The sequence below is a fragment of the Argentina silus genome (assembly GCF_951799395.1).
Source record: "Argentina silus genome assembly, chromosome: 11".
Lineage (NCBI taxonomy): Eukaryota > Metazoa > Chordata > Actinopteri > Argentiniformes > Argentinidae > Argentina > Argentina silus.
In genome coordinates, this window is record NC_139665.1 from 6,946,179 (window position 1) to 6,961,352 (window position 15,174).

The following is a 15,174-nucleotide window of genomic DNA, read 5'->3' on the forward strand; positions in this document are numbered from 1 at the left end:
CCCATTTTTCATCTTTACTGTGACAGTACTAGCAAAATTCTCGTGACCCGTGAGTGTCTCTTCACTTAAGTGTTGTTGAAATGATGAATGTTTACTTTGTTAATAGGCCTAATGGTGTGATTGGTTCTCGGGAACTCGTCGGTCCCAGTTGGTGAAGTCATAACTCCGAAATGAGTGCTTTTGAGGGAACAACTCTTCAACCAATTACATTTCGTTTGTAATTCATAATGACTTTTAAGAAACTACAAACATACATTATACATACACGTGTGATTGTTCAGTTACATTGGTCGAAATTGTACAGACAGATGAACACATGTTGACATTTTTACTATTTATTGTCGAAATCAGCGTCTGTATCCAGGTTACAGTGGATAGGTCACAACTCGTAAACTCGGGTATTATCATACAGGTCTGAGTTTCCCACTTGGAACGCAGACTTGGAGGGTTGTCATGGTTATTTCCCACTCGGGAACTCTTATCTCCTGGTTTCATAAAGCCGCTGAACGCACCATAATTTGTGCGCCCAACACTGCCTGTGCGCGCTCGAAATTGCGCGTGCTCGACACTTCGCAGCCACCTGTCCACTGCCTTGTCTAACATTATGTCATTTGATTCATGTGTAAAACTAGTTTTGAATATGTATGAATACTGGTGGGTTTGAATACTGTTTAGACATAAGTTGACCTGAATCAATGGTCCGAAATGTATGCACTCACTGCAATGTAAGTCGCTTTGGATAAAAGCGTCAGCTAAATGGCATACATATATATGATTATTTGACATCAGTAACGTTTAGGATCTTATGATTGGCTGGACTTACAGTACATGATTTTGTATAGCCATGTGAAGGCGGCAATAAAAACTTTCAAATGGAGATGTGTTTGTGTATCTTTACTATCAATTAGTAATTAGCAGAAGGTAATTTCAAAGAATTTATAGTTTTTGATAAAGGCTTTACTTTGACTTTTTTTCAGCTGTAACCATGCTGAGAAACTGCATGGTTAAAGTATTTGTCTTTAATCTACCCTATATGGCCCATCTAGCTGGCTTTTAAAAAAAATCACAAAACTGAAAGAACCTAATTTTCAACTAAATAAATCATGTAATTCCAACTTGGAGAATAAATACACCATCATTATGATTGAGACATATGAATAAATAAATGAAAACAAAGAGAAAGTATATCAATCACTAATTTCGAGAAAGACTGTCACAAACATGTACAGGTTGACAGAAAATCCATATGATTTTGATTGACACATCAACTGGTCTTGGAGATAGTTATGGGGCTGATGATTTCCTATTAATGTTTCTTAAAATAACATTCATGTCTTCCTGTGTTGTCTTCATAGAGGGCATTGACTTACAAGGTTGGAAGGTTTAGTCAATTATTATTGTCCAGCACCTTTGCCAGGGAAACATTCAACATTCCAAGTAAAAAAAAACATTTGTAAAAAGACACATGATTTCTATTACCATTCTTCACTAGATCTGACACACTTTGACATTGGGATGATGAACTGGTCTATCAAACACCGTGACATTCTTACATTGAGTTGTCTGGTCAGACAGCTTGAACTGGACAGATGCCGTCAAAGGTCAAACCAGGCCTGACAAACAAACACAACATCAACTAGGTGTGTAAATGCCACTGCTCGACCAACACCAGATTTCAGTAAGCACTTTGATAGGCACAAAAGAGCTCTCTTCACTGAACATTCTTTATCATGTGATCTAATTCCTTGATCGCTACAGATTTATCATGGCCATTAAGCATTGTTTTTTGGGAGACAATGACAATAACTCACCATCTCAGTAGTGATGCATATCTACTAATATTGGTTAGGTCATGATGCATTAATGGAGGGGGGGCGAGAGAGGTTTATTCATAGGTTTTCATATCTACAAACTTGACATCTAAAGCCATCATTGGAAACAAATATTGCTGCATTATAGGGCATTTCTGAACAAACAAAAAAAACTTCAACACCGACGAAAAGTATGCATGCGAGTAACATCTTTGAAATATGTTTTTAAAAAAAAGAATAACCTATATTCATTCTCACCAAACCCAGAGGAAACACCTCATGATACAGACTTGACATCTATTAACATATCTATGCATTAAAAGAGAAATATACAATTATAAAATATCAATATGTTCAGAGAAATGTGTGTGTAGAATCATGTACAGTACAAAAAAAGGCAGGATTTGCAAGGTCACTCAGATGTTCCACACAGAGTTGTGAGTCGGTTCTGTGAAGAGAAGAGTAACAGTGAGTTTGATGGTAAAAGCAACTCCCTCACGGCCTAACCAGGCAAAAGGTATGGTTTAGAAAACGCACAAATCTAAACCAAATATTACACATACAGGAAGTTTACAGTCATGCACAATAAGGTTCTTGGTTTAAGAGAAGAAAAATGTTTCACCACTATAACTACTTGTGAGCCAACTAATACATCATACAAATTACAAATAGCAACAGTAATGATAATCAATCAGCAAAACAGTAGATTAAAAGTACAATACAGCTGTTTGGTCAAAAACAAACCTGCAGCAAGCGAATGCTCCGTAGGGCTGTCTCATCCAACTGGCTGAGGTCCACAGTGTCCATCTGACTGGCCAGCAGCTGAATAGACTGGATCCAAAATAAAAACACTTAGTGAGCAAAGCCTAGTGCCATGTCAGTGAATCAATGTCAGACTGGAAATTTATTTATTTATTTAAACAGCTATTTACGCATAGACAAAGATACTCTGAGCTCAGAGGGATACAGACATATTTCAGACACATCCAAGGGGACAGTGAGGGCCCCTGTCCAAGTCAACAGACAGCAGCTCAGACAGAGGTGCTAGCATAGAGGTACTAGCATATCTGCTCTGAAGAGACCAATGGAAGGCTGCTAACTTAAGATAACTTACCTCTCCGTTTCCCACAGGGACGTTGATGACAATGTCCTCACCTCCCCCGGAAATAGGAGAGCCATTGACAGAGATGCTGTACACCCTCTCTTTGTGCCGAGGTATCCTCACTGCAGGGGTCTTGGGCAGTCTGGGATATGACAAGAAGGAAGGATTGTCCTCTTAGCCCTGAACTAAGGTTTGAAGACCCATCTGCTAATGAAAACATACTTTAGTACTGTCATTGTGAAAGTCCGCTCACCTGGGGTCAAAGCGGGGGGTGATGAGAGGGGTGGTGCCCATGAGGGAACAGTCCAGCATGTTCCGTGCAGGAGTGACGAGAGGCTTCCTATTGGACCTGAACACAAAAAGTGTCACATTAAATTAATCCCAGCTTATGCATCACATCACACATATTTCACGATAGTATGAGACGATTAGGACTGAGGAAAACATCTTACTTCCTGATAGAAGAGTTCTGCGCGTTGACTGAGAGGGCCTTGGCTCTCTTGGACGTCGGTGGGGGTTTCCTTGATTTGGCCTATTGATAAGAGATGAATGAGGCACTCATTATTTTCTGCAGAGGCTAACATGACTTATGGTCCTTGCCTCCTTTCTTTGATGACCACTAGGGCGGTGACGGTAATCGTATAACCGCGGTAATGGGTCGACCATGGGGAAAAAAAATATTTAATACATACTGTACCAGTCAAAAGTTTGGACACACCTTCTCATTCAATGGTTTTTCTTTATTTTTTTTATTATTTTTCTACATTGTAGATGAATATAGAAGACATCAAAACTATGAAGGAACACATATGGAATTATGTAGTAAACAAAAGTGTTAAACAAACCAGAATATGTTTTATATTTTAGATTCTTCAAAGTAGCCACCTTTTGCTTTGATGACAGCTTTGCTCTTGGCAAGGTGTGTCCAAACTTTTGACTGGTACATTTTTTAAAGAAAGTATAATTCAAGTAGATATACTTTACCCAATAGCAGTAGTGTAAATGAAAGACTAGAATATATAAGTCCCAGAAGAAACTTGGGCTTGCAGTGTCTTATTTTGGTTGGTTTAAAGATGGTTTGGATAATAGACAATGTAATTGTAAACAAACAGTGTCTAGCTTCAAAACATGGTTAAAACTATCATTGTTATCTCATGGATGGTGGTGGTTACATTTCTCCAGGCCCCATACCTCAGCTGCTTACAGGGAGCCCGCTTTGCTGTTGTTTGAATTAGCTTTAAAAGGTGTACACAAGTGTATGGTACATGAGTTTTGACCCCCCAGACGATTATATGCATGATCGAATAGGGTTCAACCACATTGCTTTGATCAATTAAGTATGTTCATTCAGATAAGATGGCACAAAGGAAAGAAGACAGAAAAGTATAAGGTCTCCAATCCTCCACACATGGTAACATCTGCAAAACAGTGCCCATTGACAACACTGACCTTCTTCACCGTAGTCTGAATAGTGTTCTCCTCAGCCTCTGAGCTGCTCCTGGCTTCACCCTCTTTCTTCAAGACTGAAGAGAAAAGCACAATCCGGTGTGACACAAGTACAGTATAAGAACAAAGATATAGTATTGTAAAAGTATACAGATGTAGTGCTGTAGAAGTTAGTGAGGAGCACAGCAGTGGGTGTCGTGACTTACGTTTTTTTGCAGATTTGGCTGGAATGGTGTGGACTTCAGCCATGACACTCTGAACCTTAGCAGCTTCCTCTTTAATCTACAGGTGAACAGACAGAAGCATCACTGTGAGCAGCCGAGGGACTGACACTTCCATGGCTCCTACAACAGACTGTCAACTTACTTAAAAGCTGACGAGACATTCCTGAATATCTATGATGTATAGTGTATTGAGACTTTGGTGAAAATGGTGACTTCAAAACGAAAACTTGAATGTGATTTTGTTAGACGTGGGGTATAATTTCTGCATGGTCGGTGTTGGCCGCCAACATATATCAGCAAACCATGTGAACTGTGTCTGCTGCAGTCATGCAGTATGCACCCACCTTATCGTCCTCCACAGGGAACTTGGGTTTCTCTGCGCCTACAGGGAGATGGAGAGGAGTCAGTGTCAGTGTGCAATGCCTCCTGCTGGACGTAGAATTGTATAGATATGGATAACAGGCATCATTTCAGTGGCATCTAGCGCACTATAACGCTGTATTTACATCTCACTTATGATATCAAGCTCAGAGGACCATCGACCATCTCTGTAACATCAATAGATCCCACCGTCACATCAACTGAAGCATAGAAGCTTCTCCACGCCACTGCAAGCATTCATGGCATGGGGCTCCCCATTAAAAACATGCACATTACACTTATTCTGAGTCTTTGTCAATGAAAGCGCTTTATGAATAACAACATTTCATTATTATTGGCTCTTATGTCAATTATTTTGTTGATGCCAATTTGAAATTAAGTGTAATAATAATAAAAAATTATAAATTATAAAGCACGTTTCAACTAAATGCTGACTATACATGATGATTAGATCTGACACATTTCAAATAGCCTGACTATCCATAACAGCCTATCCTTTCCAGTTATAATGTAATAGCATGACACATCATCCGTTTCATGCTTTGCCATTGGACTCCACTTACCATTGTTGTGCTGAAGCCAGTTCATCTGTCTCTCTACCTTTGGGAGTTTGATCAAGGCCATGTTGTATAAATTGTCCGCATCTTTCAGGAGGCTGTTGGTCCTCTCCTTCAGCCTCTCAATTACGGTTTCCACTACACAAAGATATCGTTTATAAATACGGGTCATGCAAGATGACATCACATCGGTAAACAGTAGCTAACTTGTTAGCCAACGTTAGCATTGCTGTTCACGTACCCTCACTGTCGAAATCCGCGAGGAATGCCTCCAATTTGTCCATCTTGGGGTTCTTTTTACGCTGTTTTCTGGGTGCCATGGTGACTCTGTGAATACAGATTTCAAAAGATTTGTGGCAAAACGTCGCTTATTAACGTTGAATACAAAGCTAAGTAACTACTACCTAGCTAGTTAGCTAACAAGTGAAGTAGCTAGCAGCAGCAGACTTTTTGATGAATGTCAACGGTTAACGTTGTCAGCTAGTTAGTTAGCGAACTGGTAGCTCGGTCTATTATGACCAAAAAAACAAAACAATGACACTCAATACATTCCTATTAGTTAATGTAAAACAAATGATCGGGATTTACCTGTAGGGATTATGGTTTTAATGAGCTAACTGACTGTCCTGCTGCTCCCTCTCTTTCCTCGGCTCTAGCTGCAGTTGATCGGAAAATTTCAAATTTACGCGCAGCGCAGGAAGGACAGATCAGCCAATCAGGACTCTCCTTTGCTTGACGTCCCGACGTCACCCATTTCAACCAATCAAACTCAATGTTTATATCAGCAGACCGGAAGTTGGACGCAGCTACATGGGCAACGTGTGGTAACGTTGGAGAAGGATTCACAGTTTTTATGTGAAGTTCGATCACTTCTTTATTTTTCGCAAAACAATTGGCGATGTGATGTAACAATAAACAACAGTAAAGTATTCGAGCAAATGTTATTCGTTGAAAAAGTGGGCTCCTTTCTGCTTTGAGTATTGAGCTGTATCATTTCTAAAAAATGTCCACGCCGGCATTGTTATCACTTCAGCAAGTCTTGAAAAAATGTTTTCAAAGCTTGGAGAACAATCAGAAAGTATGGAATTCAGTGTTGGCTGAATGCACTGCCTTGATGGTTTCACTTGGAAACCTCGCAGAGCAGTTGCGGGCTCTTCACAATGTGCACATTGCGAACACCCCTCTTCACACCTTTCCCGACCTTCAGGAGCGTATACACTTCAAGCTCCTGCAGGCAGTGGATGTCGTCTTGACTAAACTCATGGAGAAAATGTAAGACGCATGTTTATTCACTTAACTTGACATAATCAAACACAAAGGTCAGACTCGGAGACATTGACATTGATCCAGTTCAGTGGAGATAGAAATGATTCCATTCCATGCATTACAATGTGCCCGTCCTCAGATTTCTACCTCCACAAGTCTCCCCTGATCCAGTTTTACCACAGAGAGTGTTCTTTCTTACAGGTGTCAACTCCAGTCAGTACGAGATGGCATCAGTAACCAAGTGTCTGGTGCGTTCCAGTTGTATGAGCAGCACACAGACAGCCTTGACCTCGCTGTCTGCATACAGAGGTCCGCCACAACCCCATCCATAGCTGACATGTTGGAGTGGCTAGAGGACGCAGAGCGTTACTATCGCCGACAGTATCTTTGAGCACGGTCCAGGGCCCAGGATTTCAAAACTGATCTGATCTAGATCAGAATGACCCGGATTCTTTTTTTCTATCCAGGATCAGATTTATCTGGCATATTGTTTAGTCGTATAGGGGAAATCAGCCAGCTTGGTCGGATTTTGGATGGCAAAAAATCAATAATCTGGATCATTCTGATCCAAATGACAAGTTCTGAAATACTGGGCCCAGGTCATCGACTGCACTGCCGAATATCAGATTGCTACAGTGCCTTCAGAAAGTATTCAGACCCCTTCACTTTTTCCACATTTTGTTATGTTATAGATTCAATTTAAAATGGATTACATTGAAAGAATTTGCCATCAATCCACACACAATACCCTGAAATGACAAAGGGAAAACTGGTTTTTAGAAATTTCAGTAAATATATTCAACTTTAAATACAGAAATATCTCATGTACAGTGCATTCGGAAAGTATTCAGATCCCTTAACTTTTTCCACATTTTGTTATGTTACAGCCTTATTCTAAAATGGATTAAATTATTTTTTTCCCCTCATCAATCTACACACAATACCCCATAATGACAAAGCCAAAACAGGTTTTTAGAAATGTTTGCTAATTTATTAAAAATAAAAAAACTGAAATATCACATTTACATAAGTATTCAGACCCTTTGCTATGACATTCGAAATTGAGCTCAGGTGCATCCTTTTTCCATTGATCATCCTTGAGATGTTTCTGTGACTTGATTGGAGTCCACCTGTGGTAAATTCAATTGATTGGACATGATTTGGACCGGCAAACAACTGTCTATATAAGGTCCCACAGATGAGAGTGCATGTCAGAGCAAAAACCAGGCCTTGAGGTTGAAGGAATTGTCCTAATAAATTAGCAAACATTTCTAAATACTTGTTTTGGCTTCGTCATTATAGGGTATTGTGTGTAGATTGATGAGGGAAAAAATGAATTTGATCCATTTTAAATTGAGTGTATAACACAACAAAATGTGGAAAAAGTGAAGGGGTCTGAATACTTTCTGAAGGCACTGTATGTCATATGTTGTGGTTTGGTGACATATTAAACACTTATCCAGGTGAGATATGTCAGGCGAATGCAATGTGTTCAACCTGGAACGCTGCCTTTCTCTGTCTGTATGGCCAGTGCCTGCTGCGTGCATGCTGTGTGTATCAGTCCACTGTAAATTATGTAAGAGAGAAAACAAGAGAGATGCTTTTCCTCAGCTAAGTGTCCAGATATATTCGGAGAAAGAATCTGCTTAAGACATTGAGGCCCGAAGACTTCTCCCATCTGGAAACTGCTCCCAAGAGATGGGAGTCCCTGGACTCACCCAGTGACGAGGAAAGCATCTCAGGTAAGCCCATCTACGGGTACGAGGCTCTGTTTGCGTCCCTCAGCATTCTCTTTACTCTCACTGTTTTCACTTTGCTCAACACGTTCCTGAATAAAATGCATCAAAATTTGACTTTAGCCTTTTTTGTCTCATTTCAGATACACTGTTTAAGGTGTCATTCATTGAGTGAAACGAGACAGGAGTGTGTGTCAGAAAGCACTGCCTAGTGGATCTGAAGGCGAGAGAGATGGTCTGCAATAACTAGACTCTGCAATGTGTTAAAGATGAAAGATCCTGGTCAGATTGACACAATCCCTGGATGCATCTCATTTGAAATGGAGGGCCAGGAGTTCTCCTAACGAAGAAAAACTCTGGGTTCCTCTGATTGGTACAGGAACGCCTGACTTGACTGTGATAACAAAGGAAAGGACTAAATGGAGTAGACAACCACATAATAGACAGAATGTCTGTTACAGCAGACTAGGACCCTGCTGTGTATTTATGTTTAGCAGGGGAGATGGTCCTAATATCATGGAATATGATTGAAAGAAAATAAAGTGTTAAAACATCGGTGCCACCTCTTTCTCTCGCTCACTAACTTATGTTGACAGAAGACTTTCATCCTTCCCTGCGCTCCTGAGGATTTGCTGAGCTGAACATGTAAGATCTGGCAGAATGGTGTGTCTGTTTGGGAAAGTCATCATTGACTTGCAAAATGAGAATTCAGATTCTGTCATCTGCTCAGCTAAGCATGGACCTCCATCATAAGGGCCCAAAATACTCTGGCCAACAGCAGCAGGGACCATTTTGATAATTGCACAGGGGAGGTCACTTTTTGAACGTTAATCAGGTAAAAGTTAGGGTTAGTTATTTATTAAAACACCCTTTGGAAAAGTGTTTTATTATTTTACAATTTGACCTATTCAAACTCCATTGAATAGTTGTGACATTTTGTGAAAATAATAAAATGGTTATCTAACAAGAATTGCGGAAAGAAATCACTACAATCTTCACAACACAAGTCAAACAAAACGGTAATATGTGAGTGATGACTTGACCTAGAAGGCCGTCACAGCATTGATTTGACAGTGTGATCAGTCATCATCTGAAGGACGTCTCTGCTCACGACAAACAACCTATTACAGTGTAATGAAGGCCAGTCTAAAACAGATACAGACGATGATAATGGTCATGGAGACTTGTCTCAAAACAATAAAAAGACATGTATACATGTAAAAAAAGTTGAATTAAATTGAATACATTCGGCAATAAAAACATAGTAAATCAAAATCCATCAGGCTCACAATAAAAGAGAGGTAACTGCAGTATACAATCAAAAATCCACCATTTCACGTTCTCAAAACCTTCATGTGACAACATCCCCTCCCTCCCCACCCAGTCACTGCTTCTCCTTCAGTCTACCACTTTACTGGCTTTCAAAACTTCCTTCCATAATAATCCGCCTTCCCTCCACATTCCCATCCTCGTCCTGACTACACATATTCCTTCAGGGGCAGGCTGTTGGAGGAGATGGGTTTAGGAGGCTCGTGCATGGAGGGGCGTGTGTTAGCGAAGCTTCGACCCATGTAGCCCCGGCGGTACCCCCCTCCTCTCTCCATGTGGGGGCAGGTGCTGCTCAGCACGGCCCCGCTGATCATGAGGATGACGGCGGCCGCCCAGCCCAGGTAGATGGCCTGGCCCAGCTCCCGCTTGTGCATGATGGGCACGTTGGGGTTGTAGAAGTCCTGGACAACCGTGTTGGCGGTCCAGGAAACGGGCACCAGCACGCACAAGCCCGTCAGGATGAACAAGACCCCTCCTGACAGGGCGATGCCCGCCTTGGCGCGACGGTCGTCTCCGGCACAGGTGGTGCACTTCATACCGCAGCAGGAGACGGTGCAGGAGAGCCAGCCCAAGAAGATGGCCACGCACATGAGTGCGCGGGCCGCCTGGATGTCGGGTGGCAGAGCCAGCATGGAGTCGTAGGTCTTGCACTGCATGTGACCCGTGGTCTGGTAGATGCAGTTCATCCAGATGCCCTCCCATTTGATCTCTGAGGTAAGGATGTTGCTGCCGATGAAGGCTGTGACCTTCCACTGAGGCAGGGCCGTCACAGCGATAGCCATGACCCAGCCAGTCACAGCACACGTGAAGCTGATGAGCTGCATCCCTGTGTTAACCATGACTGACCCTGACGTTTCGGGATCCCTACCGTAACCTCACTAGACCGACTGGACCACTTCTGCTTTTCTCTCTCTACAGGCTTCCTGCTCTACGTGTCCCCTTCCCTCTGCTCTCTGTCTTCCCTCTGCTCGCTTTCCTGTTTTGGTCACCCCCAACTTCTGAAACCACTTGCCCTTCTCAATCTTTTTTGGTGTGTGTTCTTCTTTCTAGCATCCAGCCAGATGTTTTCAACTTCACAGACCGTCCAAACACACTCTCTGTTTTCCGGTGATCCTCTCCTCCTCCAACATCCGTCACTCCAAGCTGACTTACTTTCTCCCTCTTTCTCTGTTCAACTGATTAATTATTGAAGAGCCAATAACAGTGCAGCCACTTGTGGCAGATCACTCATGACGTATTGATCGCGCTTCAAATACTTTGGCACCATCGGGCCGAGTGGGTTTGTGGGTAGAATCGATGTCATCCACGTCTGTCAGCAGTACTGGCTCTTCAACCTCACGCTAACCCAAACGCTGGGCTGATTGGGAGGATGAGTGTCTCAGTTACTCTCCAGGTTTGGTGTAGCCTTACCTAGATGGATCAGGCCGATAAAATTTGATACCTTGATTCAGAGCCGGCGCTATTGTATCCTAATCCGTGGGAGGCAAGAACCGTAGTCCGCAAAATATGAACAGTATTCCACGAGAGATATAACACAGAAAAAAACAATTCTGATGAAGCACCAAAAAATCAGTCAACTGACGCAAGTACAGTCAATAAAGCATTTTGGTATTTGGTCAGCGTATCTAAAATTCACCTCCACTCACAAGCCATCGTTTCTCTGCTGGTTAATGCTCCCGTGTTGTTGTACCAGCTACACCGTAAATGGTGGTAGTGTCGTCTGAGAGAGCACAGTCTCAGAGAGTGATGAGGCAGACTTCATCAGCCGCAGCCGTCTGTTGAAGTGTCTCGTCACAATGAGCACAAAGGGGTCCGAGCCTGCAGAGGCCACTTCAGACTCAACGCAGGTTCAGCTTCCCTCCCCCTGCTCACGCCAACCCAAATGGGTCAGACCAGCCCCTGTTAGAGTATTGGTAGCAGGCAGGTCCACTTAGTTAGACAGTCAGAGAAGTAGAGCAGCTGTGTCCCTCCCATCTTCACAACAACCCTGTTCACAGACAACCTCAAGAGCTGCACTATGCCTGACGATAGAGAGAGGGGGTGACAGAGAGAGAGAGAGAGAGAGAGAGAGAGAGAGAGAGAGAGAGAGAGAGAGAGAGAGAGAGAGAGAGTAGAGGGGGTGAGAGAGTGGTGTCTGTAGGTGGATCAATTAACACAAAGACAATCTAGGGGGCCTCTACAATTGGGCTTTAATGCTCTAAATGAGCTTTTACAAAAATCAGCTTTCACTCTGCTTTTTGTCTGTGGCTGCAATGAAAGGTAGAACTGCTAAACCGCGGGCTAGGTGGAGTAATATGTATGTTTGTGGGGAGTAGGTGAAGCAGACTGGCCTTGACTACAAAGCCGAAAACAACACAAAAAACAACGCAAGGTGAAAAGCAAATGCCCTCAAGGGATGGCGCGCAGCAGGGTTACCTCAACAGACTGATGAAATCAGTTGTAAGAAAGTACAAATTCACCATGAGGTAGAGATTTCTGGTTTCGATCAAAATGAGAGATCCAAATAACTGTGAAAAAAAATATCTACTTCAGAATAGCACAAGAGTGCTGTCCATCCATATGAGGCATCCAAAGGCTTTACACTACTGGGAAGTGACTGGCATCAATTATCAATTACAAAGTTCCATGCTCTCAAATGACAACCTGCAAAACAGACTTCCACTTTCAATTCTGTAGCATCAAGAACATCTCACATGCAAGTTATGCTTTCATATAGAGTATTGTGTGTAAATATTTTTGCAAAAATGTGTTTTCGGTTTGTAATTTATGTGAAAACAATGAGAACACATTTCGTTGTGAAGGTTGTGTTATTGTGAGAGGGGGGTGTTATTTTTGTTACCAACAATGTGCCAATGTACCAACACCTGTAATTTTGTGACTGAGCAAGCTCTGTATTTTGCTTACAATCGTTTGTCCCTCTCTCACTATATCGAACTTCGGTGTCTATGGTGATGAATTAAATATTACGGCAACAAGATCAACGGTTCGGGTTTCCTTTCTTGTGTGGCCTCCTCTCCTTGGTAACGGTGGTCATGACAACAGGACGGGACACAGGAAATCAGAGAGGAGGGGTAATGACACAAAGAGAGCCTGAGGGGCGGGACCACAGGCAGCCATCCATTTTGATGAATAGACATATTTGCCTGTTGCGAAACGGCATCATACAGGTGTTATTAACAGCCAGAAATCAGTGGTATGCACTCAAAAATCCAAGAAATGTGTGTGACACCCAATTATATTGCTTTTTATATATTATATAGGCTTTCTCATCTGCTGCTCCTCGTCTGTGGAATGCTCTCCCCCACACTGTCAGAGCTGCTGACAGTATTGACTCTTTTAAGACCTTGCTAAAAACTCACCTGTTCAGGCAGGCTTTCAATGTACAGGGCCCTATGTTATGTATGTTCTGTAACGGTCCTCCTATATTTGTATTAGTTATTTAAAAAAAAATCATATTCTTGACATGTTAAGCGCTTTGAGTCCATGAGAAAGCACTATACAAATTTAATGCATAATAACAATAATATTCATTATTATTATTATTATTATTATTATTATTATTATTATTATTAACAGTTTTGTATGTTATTAATTAGTAGTGGCTTTAAGACTGTCCCTTACGGAATATAACTATAGTATTCCCATAGGATGTTATATGATTTCTTTAGTGGGTTTATAGTGTCCTATAATAATAATCTCTTACCCACTATCATATTCTTATACGATTTCCTACAGGATGTTTTCTGTTATAATTCTCTATAATACTCATAGGGACATTTTCCCGGACACAGGTTAAGCCTAGTCTTGGACTAAATAAGATTTTCAATAGAAAATCTCCATTGGAGATCCATTTTAGTTTAGGATTTGGCTTAATCTGTGTCTGGGAAACCAGCCTGTATAGTATTATCATTAATCAAATATTCCTATAGGTCTTTTGATAGTACTTCTTGCTGCTTCAAACTATTCTTATGCATATGTTACTGACGGGGCATCCTGGTGCTTGGGGGCTGAAAAGGTGGCTTTGATCAGGTGCAGTGTTGCTTGGCCCTCTACTCACCTCTCTCATCTCTTCCATTGCTTCAATCTGGTGGACTAGACTAGTGTAGGACAGCTTGTCTTTTTGTCCTCTTTCCCCTATCTGTCCCATGATCTTAAATTCCCTCCGGAGCATGACTTCAGGCACGTGTGTGTGATGAGGGGTGCTGTTTCTTACCTCCTCGGCTGGATAGTGGCTGAGGGATAGAAACCGGTCATTCAGGTGGTGCTCACATGCTGACGGGGCATACTGGTGCTTGGGGCTGAAAAGGTGGCTTTGATCAGGTGCAATGTTGCTTGGCCCTCGACTCATCTCTCTCATCTCTTCCATGTATGTGAGTAGGCTTTTCAGGTACATACACACACATTCCTCATCACTTTCCTTTTCTCCCATGTCCTTCAGTTTGCTTTCAATGGTCTTTATGTGCCCTGTCTTTGTTTTGCTGGAGAACCCCCCCTCAGCAGGCATAGCACATGTTGTGTACTCACATACTTTAATGAGTGAGTGGTCCAACTGTTATAGGACGGCCATGACTTCAGTCAGTAAAGACTCCATACCTCTGTTCTTGTTATACCGTAGATGTGATGTTACCGTTGGTGGTGAAGATGATGGTGGACAGAAGGTTCTGGGTCGTCTCACTAGATGCTACCGCTGTTTGCTCGCCAAAAATATGTAACACTCATAGAGTGCAAGCTGACTCAAGGGGTGACATATTTTTAGAAATGATTTATTCTGAAAGAATAAACGGAAAACACAATAGTGAGTCGGCTGGTCCTCAGTGGCTTTACTGGTTCAGGTATTAACTGCTTTACTGGTTCAGGTATTAACTGCTTTACTGGTTCAGGTATTAACTGAAGAACGCAGCACAAGCCCACAGCTTATGATTTGACCGCATGTGATCTTGTGCCTTTTATAGTCAAAATAGAAATGCTTGAAATTGAATGGGGGGTGTCTGTAAACATGCAAGATAAAGTGCATACATACACTCACCGGCCACTTTATTAGGTACACCTTGTTAGTACCGGGTTGGACCCCCTTTTGCCTTCAGAACTGCCTTAATTATTTGTGGCATATATTCAACAAGGTGCTGGAAACATTCCTCAGAGATTTTGGTCCAAATTGACATGATAGCATCACGCAGTTGCTGCAGATTTGTTGGCTGCACATCCATGATGCGAATCTCCCGTTCCACCACATCCCAAAGGTGCTCTATTGGATTGAGATCTGGTGACTGTGGAGGCCACTGGAGTACAGTGAACTCATTGTCATGTTCAAGAAATCAGTGT

At 42.1% G+C, this 15,174-nt stretch overlaps 3 protein-coding genes across 3 annotated transcripts; 1 reads left to right on the forward strand and 2 right to left on the reverse strand.

The window, feature by feature from the left end:
- Positions 1 to 585: 585 nt before the first annotated feature.
- cdca8 (cell division cycle associated 8) lies at positions 586 to 6,186 on the reverse strand. The gene is made up of 11 exons (XM_083681079.1): positions 6,110 to 6,186; positions 5,763 to 5,848; positions 5,528 to 5,659; positions 4,928 to 4,965; positions 4,566 to 4,641; positions 4,363 to 4,436; positions 3,366 to 3,445; positions 3,167 to 3,262; positions 2,926 to 3,055; positions 2,556 to 2,642; positions 586 to 2,259 (listed from the first exon to the last, which is right to left on the reverse strand). The coding sequence occupies exons 2-11, from the start codon at positions 5,839 to 5,841 to the stop codon at positions 2,224 to 2,226; spliced, it is 828 nt and encodes a 275-aa protein (XP_083537205.1). The 5' UTR covers positions 5,842 to 5,848; positions 6,110 to 6,186; the 3' UTR covers positions 586 to 2,223.
- A 144-nt stretch (positions 6,187 to 6,330) lies between these two features.
- airim (AFG2 interacting ribosome maturation factor) lies at positions 6,331 to 9,072 on the forward strand. Its single transcript, XM_083681052.1, has 4 exons — positions 6,331 to 6,793; positions 6,989 to 7,168; positions 8,411 to 8,529; positions 8,667 to 9,072. The coding sequence occupies exons 1-4, from the start codon at positions 6,525 to 6,527 to the stop codon at positions 8,696 to 8,698; spliced, it is 600 nt and encodes a 199-aa protein (XP_083537178.1). The 5' UTR covers positions 6,331 to 6,524; the 3' UTR covers positions 8,699 to 9,072.
- Positions 9,073 to 10,001: 929 nt separating this feature from the next.
- On the reverse strand, positions 10,002 to 10,691 carry cldn35 (claudin 35; the record flags this gene model as incomplete). The annotated part of the gene is made up of 1 exon (XM_083681088.1): positions 10,002 to 10,691. The coding sequence occupies one exon, from the start codon at positions 10,689 to 10,691 to the stop codon at positions 10,002 to 10,004; it is 690 nt and encodes a 229-aa protein (XP_083537214.1).
- Positions 10,692 to 15,174: the final 4,483 nt, after the last annotated feature.